The 12,959-nt window shown below is 41.9% G+C and overlaps 1 protein-coding gene and 1 long non-coding RNA gene across 8 annotated transcripts in view; one reads left to right on the forward strand and one right to left on the reverse strand.

The window, feature by feature from the left end:
• The window catches only part of pax2a (paired box 2a), a gene marked incomplete at its 5' end in the record, with an annotated part of 33,040 nt that overhangs the window by 4,567 nt on the left and 15,514 nt on the right, over positions 1-12,959 (forward strand). For 4 of the 7 annotated variants that reach the window (XM_014005125.1, XM_014005124.1, XM_014005129.1 and 1 more), the window contains 3 exon segments: positions 170-214; positions 7,839-8,014; positions 12,006-12,126. In XM_014005125.1, the coding sequence (XP_013860579.1) occupies positions 170-214; positions 7,839-8,014; positions 12,006-12,126 (342 nt within the window). 7 annotated transcript variants of the gene reach the window in all.
• On the reverse strand, positions 12,742-12,959 carry LOC106515364 (uncharacterized). Its single transcript, XR_001309998.1, has 2 exons — positions 12,888-12,959; positions 12,742-12,813 (listed from the first exon to the last, which is right to left on the reverse strand). It is a non-coding gene; the product is annotated as an uncharacterized LOC106515364 (long non-coding RNA).

A 12,959-nucleotide genomic window follows, 5' to 3' on the forward strand; every position in this document is an offset into this window, starting at 1 on the left:
GTGTGTGTGTGTGTGTGTGTGTGTGTGTGTGTGTGTGTGTGTGTGTGTGTGTGTGTGTGTGTGCAGTACTGTGCTTTAAATGTGGCTGATGGGATGATATGGTATAAAATGATCTCAGAAAGCACTTATCAAAACAGGCCACTTCCTTCTTTTGTTTCTGTCTCTTTAGTTCTCTGGAGTGGCAACCACTTGGATGGAAGGAAAATAGGACATTGTAAGTTGAAGTTAGACAACCTTCTCTTTTCGCTTTCAGATCATATTTATTCACTTTTTCCAAATGTAGATTTTATGTTGTGTTATGAGCTTTAAAGGTGTGCTGGGAAAGAGTTTTTTTTTTTCAATGTATAATCTCGAGAAATTTCAAATAAATGAAGATAAGTGACTGTGGAAAATTCCATTTTCCATATAATAGCATGCAGCGCAGTCCTGATCTACTGTGTAGCTTTTTATAGAGTGGAGTGGATTTTCATCAAATGAAATGTTGTGTAATTTTTTATACAAAATTTTGTAACTTTTGGTTATTTTTTCTTTTTACCTTTTACTTAAAAACACACATGCATTGCTTTTGAGCCGCTTAGAATGTTCGAGCCATTTGAACCAGTTTTCCCAGCATAAAGTAATGAACTAAAATATTTTGTTGCAAGACAACTCCACGCGGAAAAAGCAGAATTAAGGAACTGACTAATTGCAACTTCAGTTTTTAACATTCTTTTAGAAAATTCTGCAAAAGGACTCAGTGTCAGCCGACCATTTTAAGCTTGAAAGTATCTCATGATTCTGCTTACCCGTTAAAAATTCTGTCTGTGTGTGTTTTATAACCGCGCATCGCACCGTCCTTGCCCCGACTGTGTTGTGACAGTGTTGGCTCGTGCTCCTCGAGTGACTGAAGTCGGTGGATGCCCTTTTAGGAAGAAAAAGGTCCCCATTACTGCAGGGCTGTAGAGATAATGTAGTGTGACACGCGTTATGTACACCTGGTCCCCGTAAGACGAGCCTCAGGGACAGAGGTGCCATAAGAGCTATTAATCTGTCCTTGTCATGTGTTATTGCAAATTAAAAGTAGCATGTTACACCGGATGGGGATGGGAGGAGGAAAACGAGCGACTCTGAAGCTGTGGAATAAAAACACAGGATGAAGCAGCCTCGACTAGGACTGAGCAAGGGTTATTTTTAGGAGTTGTGAAGGTGTTTTATACTCACCTGTGTTTGGAAACACTTTATTTTGTGTGTGTGCCGCTTCAGATCCTCTTCTTACACAGAGAGCGTAGTGACATTTAAAAAGAATTTACAATTCTGCAGAGAAAAGCTATTAATTCACAAATGAACACCCCCCCCCCCTCTATCATGGATGTGCAAGCTACTGAAAAGACAAAAGAAATAGCCTTAAGGGGGAAAAAAGAGAGAGTCTCAGTTCTATCTGTGGAGAGATTGGTTTGCATGTCTGCAAGCAGAGATACCAATTAGGCCAGTGCTGGGAGAATGCGTCTCAATGCGCCGCTCTGCCTCCTCCTCCTCCCACCATCATCACCACACACAGCAGCACCACCCCACTCTGAATCCATCCAGAGCCAGATTTATTTGCGTATCTCATTACAGGGAATGGAATGTTGTTCCTGCCAAATGCATTAATAGTAAAGTGGGGAAATTAGCCTGTTGTACAGCGTGTTTTCGCTCACTCGTTTGAACCTATAGCGGAAGACGAAGCCAAAGACAAGTCAGGTTGGGTGAAGGTGCTGAGTGTAAAATGTGCGTTTGATTGCGAAACAGCTAATTCACCAAAGATAATTTTAGTCTAATTCGCTGTTGTAATTTGTGCAATTGCAAAATACAACCACAAAACGGTCTTTTTTAGGGTCACAGCCTAATGAAAATTCAGTGTTTTCCTTGTCTTAGCACACAGTGACAGGTTACCCCTGACACTGCTGCTGTTCGCAGTCAGGTTGATGTGACCTGACGGTATATTTCTCTCTCGTTGCTGGCTTACCACGTCCTGGACGGAGCCCAGAGGAGCTCCGGGGAGGACAGGCAGCCGGGAGCTACAGTGATAAATTAGATGAAGAAAGCAAAGGTCATAAGTTGTGATTGTAGCGTGGGTGTGAGATGAGTGTAGAAGGAGCTGATGAGTGTGTGAGAGTTGAGAGAGAAATATGGCCTCGCAGGCTGTTCATTCATGACACAAAAGAACGATCATGGGCTGCAGCTGGAATCAAATCAACCTCGCTTGATAGCTCAAGAAAAAAAATTGTCCCTGTTTTGATTTGTTCACATTTGATATTTGCCCCCTTTGAAGATTCCAGAGTAGATCTTTTAACACCTCTGACCCATTTGCAGAGTTTAAATGTGTTAGTGTATGGATTTGAACCTGGGCCTATACTCTGGTTGACTAGTCAAGCCGTTCCATGACAATGAGTCAAAAGAGGATCAGTTTTAGAAAATAAATGCATCCAGAGTGAGACAGAAAAAAGAGGAATCATGAGCAGGATAATGGCCCTGATGGGCTGTGTGTGAGAGAGAAAAGCCCAGGTTTGAGAGGGGCCACAGAGCGTAACATAGAGACAAGAAGCTGTTAGGGTCCTGACAGAGGAGGAAGCACAAAAGGGGTCCTCGCCGTTCTCCTCCCCCTTCTCTCCTCAACGTTTTATTTCTCCTCGTATTGTCCCCGTCTTCCTCCAAGAGCCTCATGCTTTGAACATTTGCACTGAGACCACAGGTAACAGTTGTAAACAATGAGATCGGTCACAAAAATATATAAAGAGGGAGATCGCTCTGTGGAGAGGAATCATGTCAGAGAAAAGTCAATTATGGGTAGCAATGGTGAGAATTAATGGAGCGACGCGTTACTCAGCTTGAGGAGGAGGGAAAAACGGCACAAGAAAAGTAGGGATTTGTTAATTGCATTTCCAGAAATACTTGCCACACAGGGTGGCCATGTTAAACAGCAGGCTGATCCCAGAGAAGAGAGAATCAGAGATAAAACTGGAGTTTAGATTAAAATGGAGGAATGTATAAAATCTGTTTTGAAAATGAAATGCTAACTGATATGATTGAAAACTAAAAAAATCAATGTTGACATTAGTCTCACAGGCATACACCTATATTCCGTTAAAAATGTTTACATTTTTGCAGAGTGGACACTTTGTGGTAACCAGGAATCAAGCTATAACCTCACGTTTACAAGCCAACATGCTGAGAGGTCTAACCATTTTTTTAAATATTGGATTGGTGTGCTTCTTTTTCTTAATGACAAACTTTCTGCTTTGGTCTCATAACATAAAGCGAGATAAATAAAACACTATCGACACCAACCCAAAGCTGCCAGTGAGAGCAAATTTCAAATAAGCATCACTCTGCCTGCTGACAGTCAGTACATTGGTTGGTGGTGCTAAATCGAATTAATAAAGCTCTTAAACACGCCACAACATAACAGGATCTTAACAGCCATGGCAGTGTTGCTGCCTCTCTTTCCTCCTTCCCCCCCCACCCCGCCCAGCTCGCTCTCCTTTCCGCTTCAGAGGTTTCATAAATATAGCTAGCTTACAGGGAAGGAGTGTTCACCCTCTGGATATACCCGTTTGTTTGTGCTTTTTCTTCTTTTTTTTCCTGAGCTCAACAGCATTTTAAAAATCATCAACAAATGATCCACATTTTTTTTAGATTGAGCATCATTCCCACCTCTCAGTGTAGGACCGATCCGGGATCAGTTTAACTCGCAGCCTCTGATCTAGGAAACCCCACATGTCATTGATTTATGGAGGGAGCCAGGCAGTGTGTAGGAATTCATTTGCCTTTCAAACAAGCCTCCTCCTCTGGTCTCCTCTTGAGTTATCTTATCACTGGAACAGCAAAGATGAAAGAGGGACATTTAGTACCACTGTGCCACACCGGGACACTAACATCCCCCTTAGAGACAAGGGAAAATATAAACACTTTTGATGCCTTTGCGTTTGTAACGGCTACTGTGATTGGTTAAGTGTGTGAGTGTTTTTACGTGTTGCGTGCACAGAAATTAGCCCGACGAAACTTTAAAAAAGGGTTTGATTCTTGCTTATGTTTGTTTTGAAGAAGCTGGATCTGAAACATTTGAATAAGGCCACGTTATCGTTTCAATTTGGCACCAAGTAAGGTCAAACAGTTCAAGTGGATCAAAAGGAGTGCGTTCCAGATATGGCACGTGCGAGAGCCATCCTGTGAGACGTTTGTTTTTATCTTCTCACACACTGGTGTTAAAACAAAGAGATGCCGTGAGCTGGTGCTCTGGGAGTGATAAGAGAATACCTGCTGAGACACCCGAAGGGGCTGGAGAAACACTCACACACTCACAATCTGACAGTCGGGCTTCACACTCCACTTGACGCGCTGACTGTCAAAGAATGAATCTGATTTATCGTTGCTACCTTACGATATATGTCAAACATAAACCCTTTAATGGCACATTTTGAAAGTTACGAATCAAAGTTTATATCTTAACTTAAAGAAGATTTATTTTTTTTATAATTTAGCCACATGAATTTGGGAGTGACCAGATAATTTGCAGCTTCCAAAATTGGCTTTAGTTAGTATACTGTATATTTAGATGACAGGAAGTGCACCAAAATGTATCTTGTGATGGGAATCTGTGTTTTCTGCTGCTAGGTCAGAGGGCTTGATTAAGTGCATGAGAGGAGGATAAGCATGCACCTCTGTAGTGAATGACAAACACTTGCTATTGATCAAGCTTGCCTATTTTAGCCGACCAGCTCATACGAGGTAATTAATGAATCCATTTTCTCCTCTGTACCACAGACAACAATTGAGTTTTGTACAGGAACACCCCTGCACCACATCCCAGGAGAATTGTTTAGAAGGAAGGAAAAAAGAAAAAAGAAAAACGCTAAAATATTCTGTTAACTCATGGTAGGAAAAACACATCTAGCGGGAACAAATAAGATTCCTTTAAAAAAAAAGAAAAAAGCCACACAAAGATAAAGCTGCCCTCCCATCGACACGTACATTCAACTCATACCCAATTGCCATCTTCTATCCCATCCTCTCAATGGATCTATTTCTTGGTGCGAATCGGGTTCATCCTCTGGCCTCAGCCATTGAAAAAAGGTCAAGCAGCCGAGCAGAATGGCAATATCGCCCCTGAAATGGTACCATCAGTGGAACATGATTGATCAATTGAATTCCATAGCACAGAAAAATGTGGGATTAAGTAGAGTATTATACGCACAATGAGTTGAGGCATGATGTTCATTCCAAGTTCATTTCGCCTCCCTCCTCTGCGAGCGGTTCAGGCAATCAATAGCGGCCTTGCATATCATATATCACCGCTGCCTCGCCCAGGAGAGAACATAATCTGCTGCAAATTTAGAATGACAGATTTGTACGGGAGCTAAAGCCCTCATCCGCTGTTGGTGGTGCAGTGTAGGGAGGGAAGGGAGGGCGGTGGGAGGCAGCCAGTGGAGTGGAGGTTCCTGGACTGCTGGCTGCAGGTTTTAACTCTACGTTTTTTTTTTTTTTTTCGTGCACAGGACATGATGAGTGAGCAAAGAGAGGAATGCGGTGGTGGTGCTGGACTACCCACTGGAGTTGATAGGGTCAGAGATCAGAGGAACGAGGAAAGCTCATTTGTTTATATAGTGTGTGACCAAGTGAGGAAATGCATACGCTTGCCCTCAACGCCCCATCCTCATTCGGTCCTGAGTACTGTCCCTGTTCTATTCTGCTTTCTAAAGGACATGCTATTTGTGGGGGATGGAAAGACAGAGAGAGAGAGAGAGAGGAAAAAGACAGAGAGAGGGAAGGGTAATACGTTCAGAAGGAAATAGTTCAGTTAAATAATGGCTCTCCATTTCCCACGGGCAGAATGAGAGGCTCTGGATGTAATCGCCAGTCCTGCTTTCTCCTCCTGAAACACACGCTCCCCCTTACAAGTATATACAGTTGTGGTCAAAAGTTTACATACACTTGTAAAGAAACATAATGTTATGGCTGTCTTGAGTTTTCAATAAGTTCTACAACTCTTATTTTTCTGTGATAGAGTGATCGGAACACATACATGTTTGTCACAAAAAACAGTCATAAAATTTGGTTCTTTCATAAATTTATTATGGGTCTGCTGAAAATGTGGTCAAAAATATACATACAGCAACATTAGTATTTGGTTACATGTCCCTTGGCCATTTTCACGGCAACTAGGCACTTTTGGTAGCCATCCACAAGCTCCTGGCAAGCTTCAGGTCGAATGTTTGACCAYTCTTYTTGACAGAATTGGTGCAGTTCAGCTAAATGTGATGGTTTTCTTRCATGAACCTGTTTCTTTAGCACTGTCCACATGTTCTCAATGGGGTTTAAGTCAGGACTTTGGGAAGGCCATTCTAAAACCTTAATTCTAGCCTGGTTTAGCCATTCCTTTACCACTTTTGATGTGTGTTTTGGGTCATTGTCTTGTTGGAACACCCAACTGCGCCCAAGACCCAACCTTCGGGCTGATGGTTTTAAGTTTTCCTGCAGAATTAGGAGGTAATCCTCCTTCTTCATTATCCCATTTACTTTCTGCAAAGAACCAGTTCCACTGGCAGCAAAACATCCCCAGAGCATAATACTACCACCACCATGCTTGACAGTAGGAATGGTGTTCCTGGGATTAAAGGCCTCACCTTTTCTCCTCCAAACATATTGCTGGGTGTTGTGGCCAAACAGCTCAATTTTTGTTTCGTCTGACCAGAGAACTTTCCTCCAGAAGGTTTTATCTTTGTCCATGTGATCAGCAGCAAACTTCAGCCGAGTCTTAAGGTGCCTTTTCTGGAGCAAGGGCTTCTTTCTTGCACGGCAGCCTCTCAGTCCATGGCGATGTAAAACACGCTTGACTGTGGAGACTAACACCTGTGTTCCATCAGCTTCCAAATCCTTGCAGACCTGCTTCTTGGTGATTCTTGGTTGACTCTTGACCATCCTGACCAATCTCCTCTCGGCAGCATGTGATAGCTTGCGTTTTCTTCCTGATCGTGGCAGTGACACAACTGTTCCATGCACTTTATACTTGCGTATAATTGTCTGCACAGTTGCTCTTGGGACCTGTAGCTGCTTTGAAATGGCTCCAAGTGACTTCCCTGACTTGTTCAAGTCAATAATTCGCTTTTTCAGATCCACACTGAGTTCCTTTGACTTTCCCATTGTAGCTTTTGTAGCTGACTCTAATCACTGGGTCAAATGAGCCCTATTTAAATGGGCTCATGAGAAGTCAACAGCTGTAGTCAATCAGAATCACTTACAAGAAGTGAAGAGGCCATGACATGAAGCTAATTTGATTGACACAACTCGCTACATCACCAAAATTGACAAATTTTGTTGCTGTATGTATATTTTTGACCCAGCAGATTTGGTGACATTTTCAGCAGACCCATAATAAATTTATGAAAGAACCAAATTTTATGACTGTTTTTTGTGACAAACATGTACAGTATGTGTTCCGATCACTCTATCACAGAAAAATAAGAGTTGTAGAACTTATTGAAAACTCAAGACAGCCATAACATTATGTTTCTTTACAAGTGTATGTAAACTTTTGACCACAACTGTATTTGCACTGAAGGTAATCCATCAATTACCATAAACCTATCACATGATGACCATGCTGATGGGGGCTGCATGGAGTAGGGTGAGTGTGTGAGTGTGTACACGTAAGTGTGTGTGACCAAAAGTCAGTGACTCAGATGGCTTTATGCTATCACACTACTATAGATCTAAAAAAAAAAAACCTCTTACCTCTCTTATTTTACCCTGCTACGATGATGTCATGTGAAAAGTTGTGCCCTGATGTAAATTGTCCTTCTTTTTACCTCTTGTTTCTCCAGATGGCTCTGATGGCTCGGGCCCGGGTAGCGACTCTCAGGGCAGTGTGGAGAGTTTAAGGAAGCACCTGCGGGCAGACGCCTTCACCCAGCAACAACTGGAGGCCCTGGACCGGGTGTTTGAAAGGCCTTCTTACCCTGATGTCTTCCCCACATCAGAACACATTAAACCCGAACAGGTTCGACACCAAAATTTATCCAAGTGAAATTTTCAGTTTGAAATTTAGTCTGCATTTGAGAGATGTTCTTGTTATCATGTATTGCTTGCTTTTACTGTGCTGGGACCTAAGTACATGTTTCCTTATATCGTGTGAAAACTTGAATTGGATCTCGCCACCTAATGTGTTGCCTCTTAGGCTGCGTTCACACTGCAGGCAAATCTGACCCAAGTCCGATTTTTTTGACCCATCTGACTCATATCAATTTTTTTATGACAGTCTGAACGAGACAAATCTGATTTTTTCAAATCCGACCCAGGCCGTTTCAGTATGTGGTTTTAAATCGGATACATATCTGATGTTTTCAAAGTGACTGCAGTGTGAACGCTCATGTCACATTCATCTGACTTTTTCAGCAGGAGGAGAGGCTGAAGGATCGATAAGACACTGACCTCAAGTCTCGCTGTTTAAATCTGTAGCTCCGTGTGTTTACAGCTCCAAAACACAAGTCCAGTTGCTTCATCTTTTTACTTTTCATTTTCCACGTAGATAGTATGATAATAACTATGTCCAGCCTGGGTCGCGGAGAGTATCGATCCTAAGGTTAGCTACTCGGTCTATACTTTTTTCCAGCTCGTAGTTTCGTTTAAAAAAAAAAGCTTCACTGGAGCATCCCGGTCAGAGGCAGGTTCAGATATAAACACTGAACTAAAGAATCCTGTCAGATAATTATTTAATCGGCTCTGATTAAACAACAATTTCCGATTCGATGTGCAAAATGTAGCATCCATGCTAGCTCTGTAAACAAACAAGCCGGCTGATGAGACGTCACGTCTTTTACTGCGCATGCGTGTCACATCAGTGCTGTGTAGCGTTCACACAGGGGTCTGATGCAGGTCACATTTAAAATGTAATGTGAACATTCACACAAAAAGATCGGATTTTTTCAAAAAATCGGAACTGAGCATTAAGACCTGCAGTGTGAACGTAGCCTTAGTTTCTGTTTCTGTCATGCTGTATTATTAGCATTCATGCTACTTCTATTTTACTTCTTTTCCTCCACTTCTCTGCAAATTTGCTCATCTTCCTCATTTTCGTAAAAATCTTTGTCGTCTTCCTCTACTAGCTCGAGAATTCACCAACAACAATTTTCCGCAAAACGTTGCCATTATTGTCCCAGAAGTTTCACAACAAAATGAAAATATTAGCATTTTTGACACAAGGCCGCCCATCAAAATAAAAGCCGTAATACGTGATCATCTAGTACAGTGACTTATCATGTAGTGGTTCTGCCTAACTCTAATGTGAATTGTCAGTAACCCTTTGGCTCTTTTTAGAAGCAACATTCTGTAACTAAATATTATTTGTAACTCCGAATCAAGACGTGCTGGTGTTGGTCCTCAACCATGCAGGGCATGGTAATCCTAAAAAACTGAATCAAACACAAATGGATCCATTTTTTGATAGTTTAATATGTTTGATTCTGCTCAATTAACTTTCTTACTTGGTTATAAAAATATATTTAAAGCATTTAAAAATATGTCTTTATGGTCTAAAATTACATCAAAAACAACGGTTTGCTTCTAAATGCATTTTCTTGCATTTCTGTCTGGATGCAAATCATGCCTAATTTCTTATAACAGGGAATTTTTTTTCATCTTGCCTTTTTTTCCAATTTAACAAACATCTACAGTATGTAGACACCTGATCTCAGTTTGAACATCGTTTTCTTCAGTTTGGCACAATATTGCTTGTAATGCTGTTCAAGGGCATAATCACCATCTCAGAAGTGAGGGGGACAAATTTTTCAGAGATCTGTTTAGTAATTTCTCATCCTCTCTCAATCACATTTGTCCTTGGTGGCTAAAAACAAATAACAGCCACTGTACAGCACCAGGGGACACACTTTAGTTATTTAAATGATATACTATCAAAATCTAAAGAATTAGCTTCTAAATTCTGGTTGACTTGACACATTTACGTCCTGATGCATCTCAGTAATCCAGGTAGAAAAAATCAAAAAGAAAAAATAAGTAGGTCCTCTGGCTGGGTTCTTCTTTAGTGAAACGTTTCGTCTCTCCTCCAAGAGACTTCTTCATTCTGATGAGTTTCAGGTGAACTCAGCTGCTGTTGCCATATTTCCAGTTGAGATATATTTGGTTACTGGTTATACAATATCAGACTCTAAATGTGTTAGTTTTTTATCGAAATATGAGAAGGATACATTCCAAGACTACATTTTTGTTGGTCAAAAACAAAGTTATATATATTTTTCATGAAAATCACCCTAACATAGCCCACAAGTCTACTACCTATTATAGAGGATAAGCTTTATTTACATTCAGCAGACTGTTAAACAACAAGAGACTATTAATTTTTCCATTGGAACTCTGTGTGGGTGCCCATGCAGCCTTAGCAGTGCCCTAATTGAGTTCATTTTCATCTCTTCGCGATCGTGGGGAATTACAGCGGCGATAAATCAGAGGGACAGCCCCTCAGCCTGCTTTACAGCCCCTAATGCAGCTAATTACCAAAGTGATTTCTACGGCAAGATCAATACCAAAACGAATTGGAAATGACTTGCAATCACAAAGACTGGAGGAGAAGGTATTAAAAAGGCGAGCGGGGGCTGGAGCAAGGGGGAGAAAAATGGCGTCGGAATGGTCCAGAAAAATCAGTTTTAATTTAACGTAATATTAATCAGACTGCTTTCCACTTTTTTTCCATGCACCTCCTTTTCTCTGCCTGTTTCCAACACCCCCTCCTTTTCTTAAACTGGTGAAAAGGTGGGATATTAGGCTATTAGAGGCTTGTCTGGTGTCTGCGTCAGGGCATTAAAAAGCCATTTTGAAGAGGCCAGGCTGAATAGGCCTCATCCCTCCCACACTTCTGGCAGCCATGTGGTCAGGTCATTCAGGCCCCCTCTGTGCTTGCCACTCGCCCTCCGCCCAGCCCTGCCCAGCCCTACCCACATCCCATCTGCATGACAAAATGGCTCTTGTGCTGCTGAGGCCCAACGGAATAGAGAGGAACATCCAGCCCAGTGCCAGGGAACAGTTGTAAGGAGACAATTAGAGTTTATCTGGGATAGAGGCAGACAAGCCTGGGGTCACCAGCTCGCCCCTGTGGGACCCCCGACCCATTGAGACAAACAGATGCACACACGCATTCTGACACGAACGCTCGCATACACAAATGTGTGCGCAAACACTTATCCTTTCAAAGAAGGGCTGGGTCAGGAAATGTCATCTCATTAACAAATAGGATTTATCACAACTGCAAACAGACTCTTATTCAGAGATTAAGTTGAGTAAATCAGAAGAGATCGTATCCTAAAAGAGTTTTCCGTGAACGTCAAAAGTGCAAAATGTAAAAGATGACTGAGAAAAACATTCAACATTGCAAAGTTAAATACAAATAATACATTTTATTTTAGCTCATAGAGCAAAACACAAAGGTTGATTTTGAGGTTGCACTCCCCTTTTTCTTAAAAAAATGAAAATGGAAGGAAAAAAACACCACATGTCTCCCCTGTAACAAAGCCCTGAATGTCTCCTCCCTTGACTGGTCACAGGGATGACTGCAGTGGAGCACAAAGAGCCAGCTGACACCCTGTCCTTTCACTCCTCTCCCAGTTCCTCTCTCATCCATCTCTCCCGCTCTGCCTTCTTCTCAGACAAGCCCTAATGCATGCATACATCATCACAGGTCGTAGTAAAGCATAGGGAGCAGAGACGGGGGGTGACGTTTACAGAAATATTTCACTGGAAACATGGCGAGAGGACGGCAGATATCCCAAAGGTGTCAGTCAATCTTTTTTTTTTATAGACTGTCACCTAAATTGGGGGAAATCTGCTGTGAATCTGTCATTTAAAAAGAGCTTGTGGACAGTTCATGAGTGATATTAACCAGATTGTGACCCGATCTTTGGTAGAATGTGATATTAAATAAAGGCAACTGCTTTTTTTTCTCTTTGAGTGCCACCTGCTTATGTGTGTGCGTTTGTCTACAGGCGAACGAGTACTCTCTCCCATCACTGAATACCGGCCTGGAAGACGTGAAGCCGAGCCTCTCCACCAGTGCCAGCTCGGACCTCGCTTCCAGTGTCCCACAGAGCTACTCTGTTGTGACAGGTACAATCTGATTCACGCTACATTGATTCCTGAAAGAATGCATGCAGGTGCAGCATTGAAAGACATCCGAAAAACCAAGGTGGTCAATCCTGAGAAACGTATAGCAGAACAATGTCTTCTGTGTCCTATCGGCTTCTTAAAAAACCTTCTCTGTCTCCTTTCACCGGACTAATTCAACTGTTTTATAAAGTTACATAAAAAGACTGAAAAATACAGAACTGAATACAAAATCTTACATTTATTAGGCAGAAATAAATTAACTGAGTTATGTCAGAGATGTGGTGATCTTTAACATGTTTATTATTTACTCTAAAATGAGTCTGAGTTCAAACTGAAGGCCATGGTGTGATCTGATAGGCTTCCTGTCCAAGATCTCAACTTTATGATAGTTTAGGACAGGGCTGTAAAACTCCTTTTCACTGAGGGTCACATGAGCGTTGTGGTGGCTCTCAAAGAGCCAGCTCAGAAAAACATTGATAAATGTTTTGTGTTTAACTTCCACTAAACATAAAAGGCGCCATGCTCCTCGTCTCTTTGCTCCGGCTGAGCACTGCTAACAAACAGTAACTGTTACGCTGTTAAGGTTGAGCTCTGATAAATTGCCGGACCACAGAGAAAGATTTAACCATTTATTAAACACAAACTGGATATTTCTTTGGTTAGTAGGTAGATCCGGGTCAGTCAGTTCTAGACACAGAGAAACAGGATTAGTGGCTGGACAGAGCTGGTAATAATTATTGAAATTAACCGAAGCCACTAACCTGTTCTCCGCTGAATGAGTCCGTGAAGCAACTGAGACGAAGGCGCTTTGGTTCTGGAGCGGGGCGATGACG

Source organism: Austrofundulus limnaeus, unplaced genomic scaffold (genome assembly GCF_001266775.1).
Source record: "Austrofundulus limnaeus strain Quisiro unplaced genomic scaffold, Austrofundulus_limnaeus-1.0 Scaffold28, whole genome shotgun sequence".
Classification (NCBI taxonomy): domain Eukaryota; kingdom Metazoa; phylum Chordata; class Actinopteri; order Cyprinodontiformes; family Rivulidae; genus Austrofundulus; species Austrofundulus limnaeus.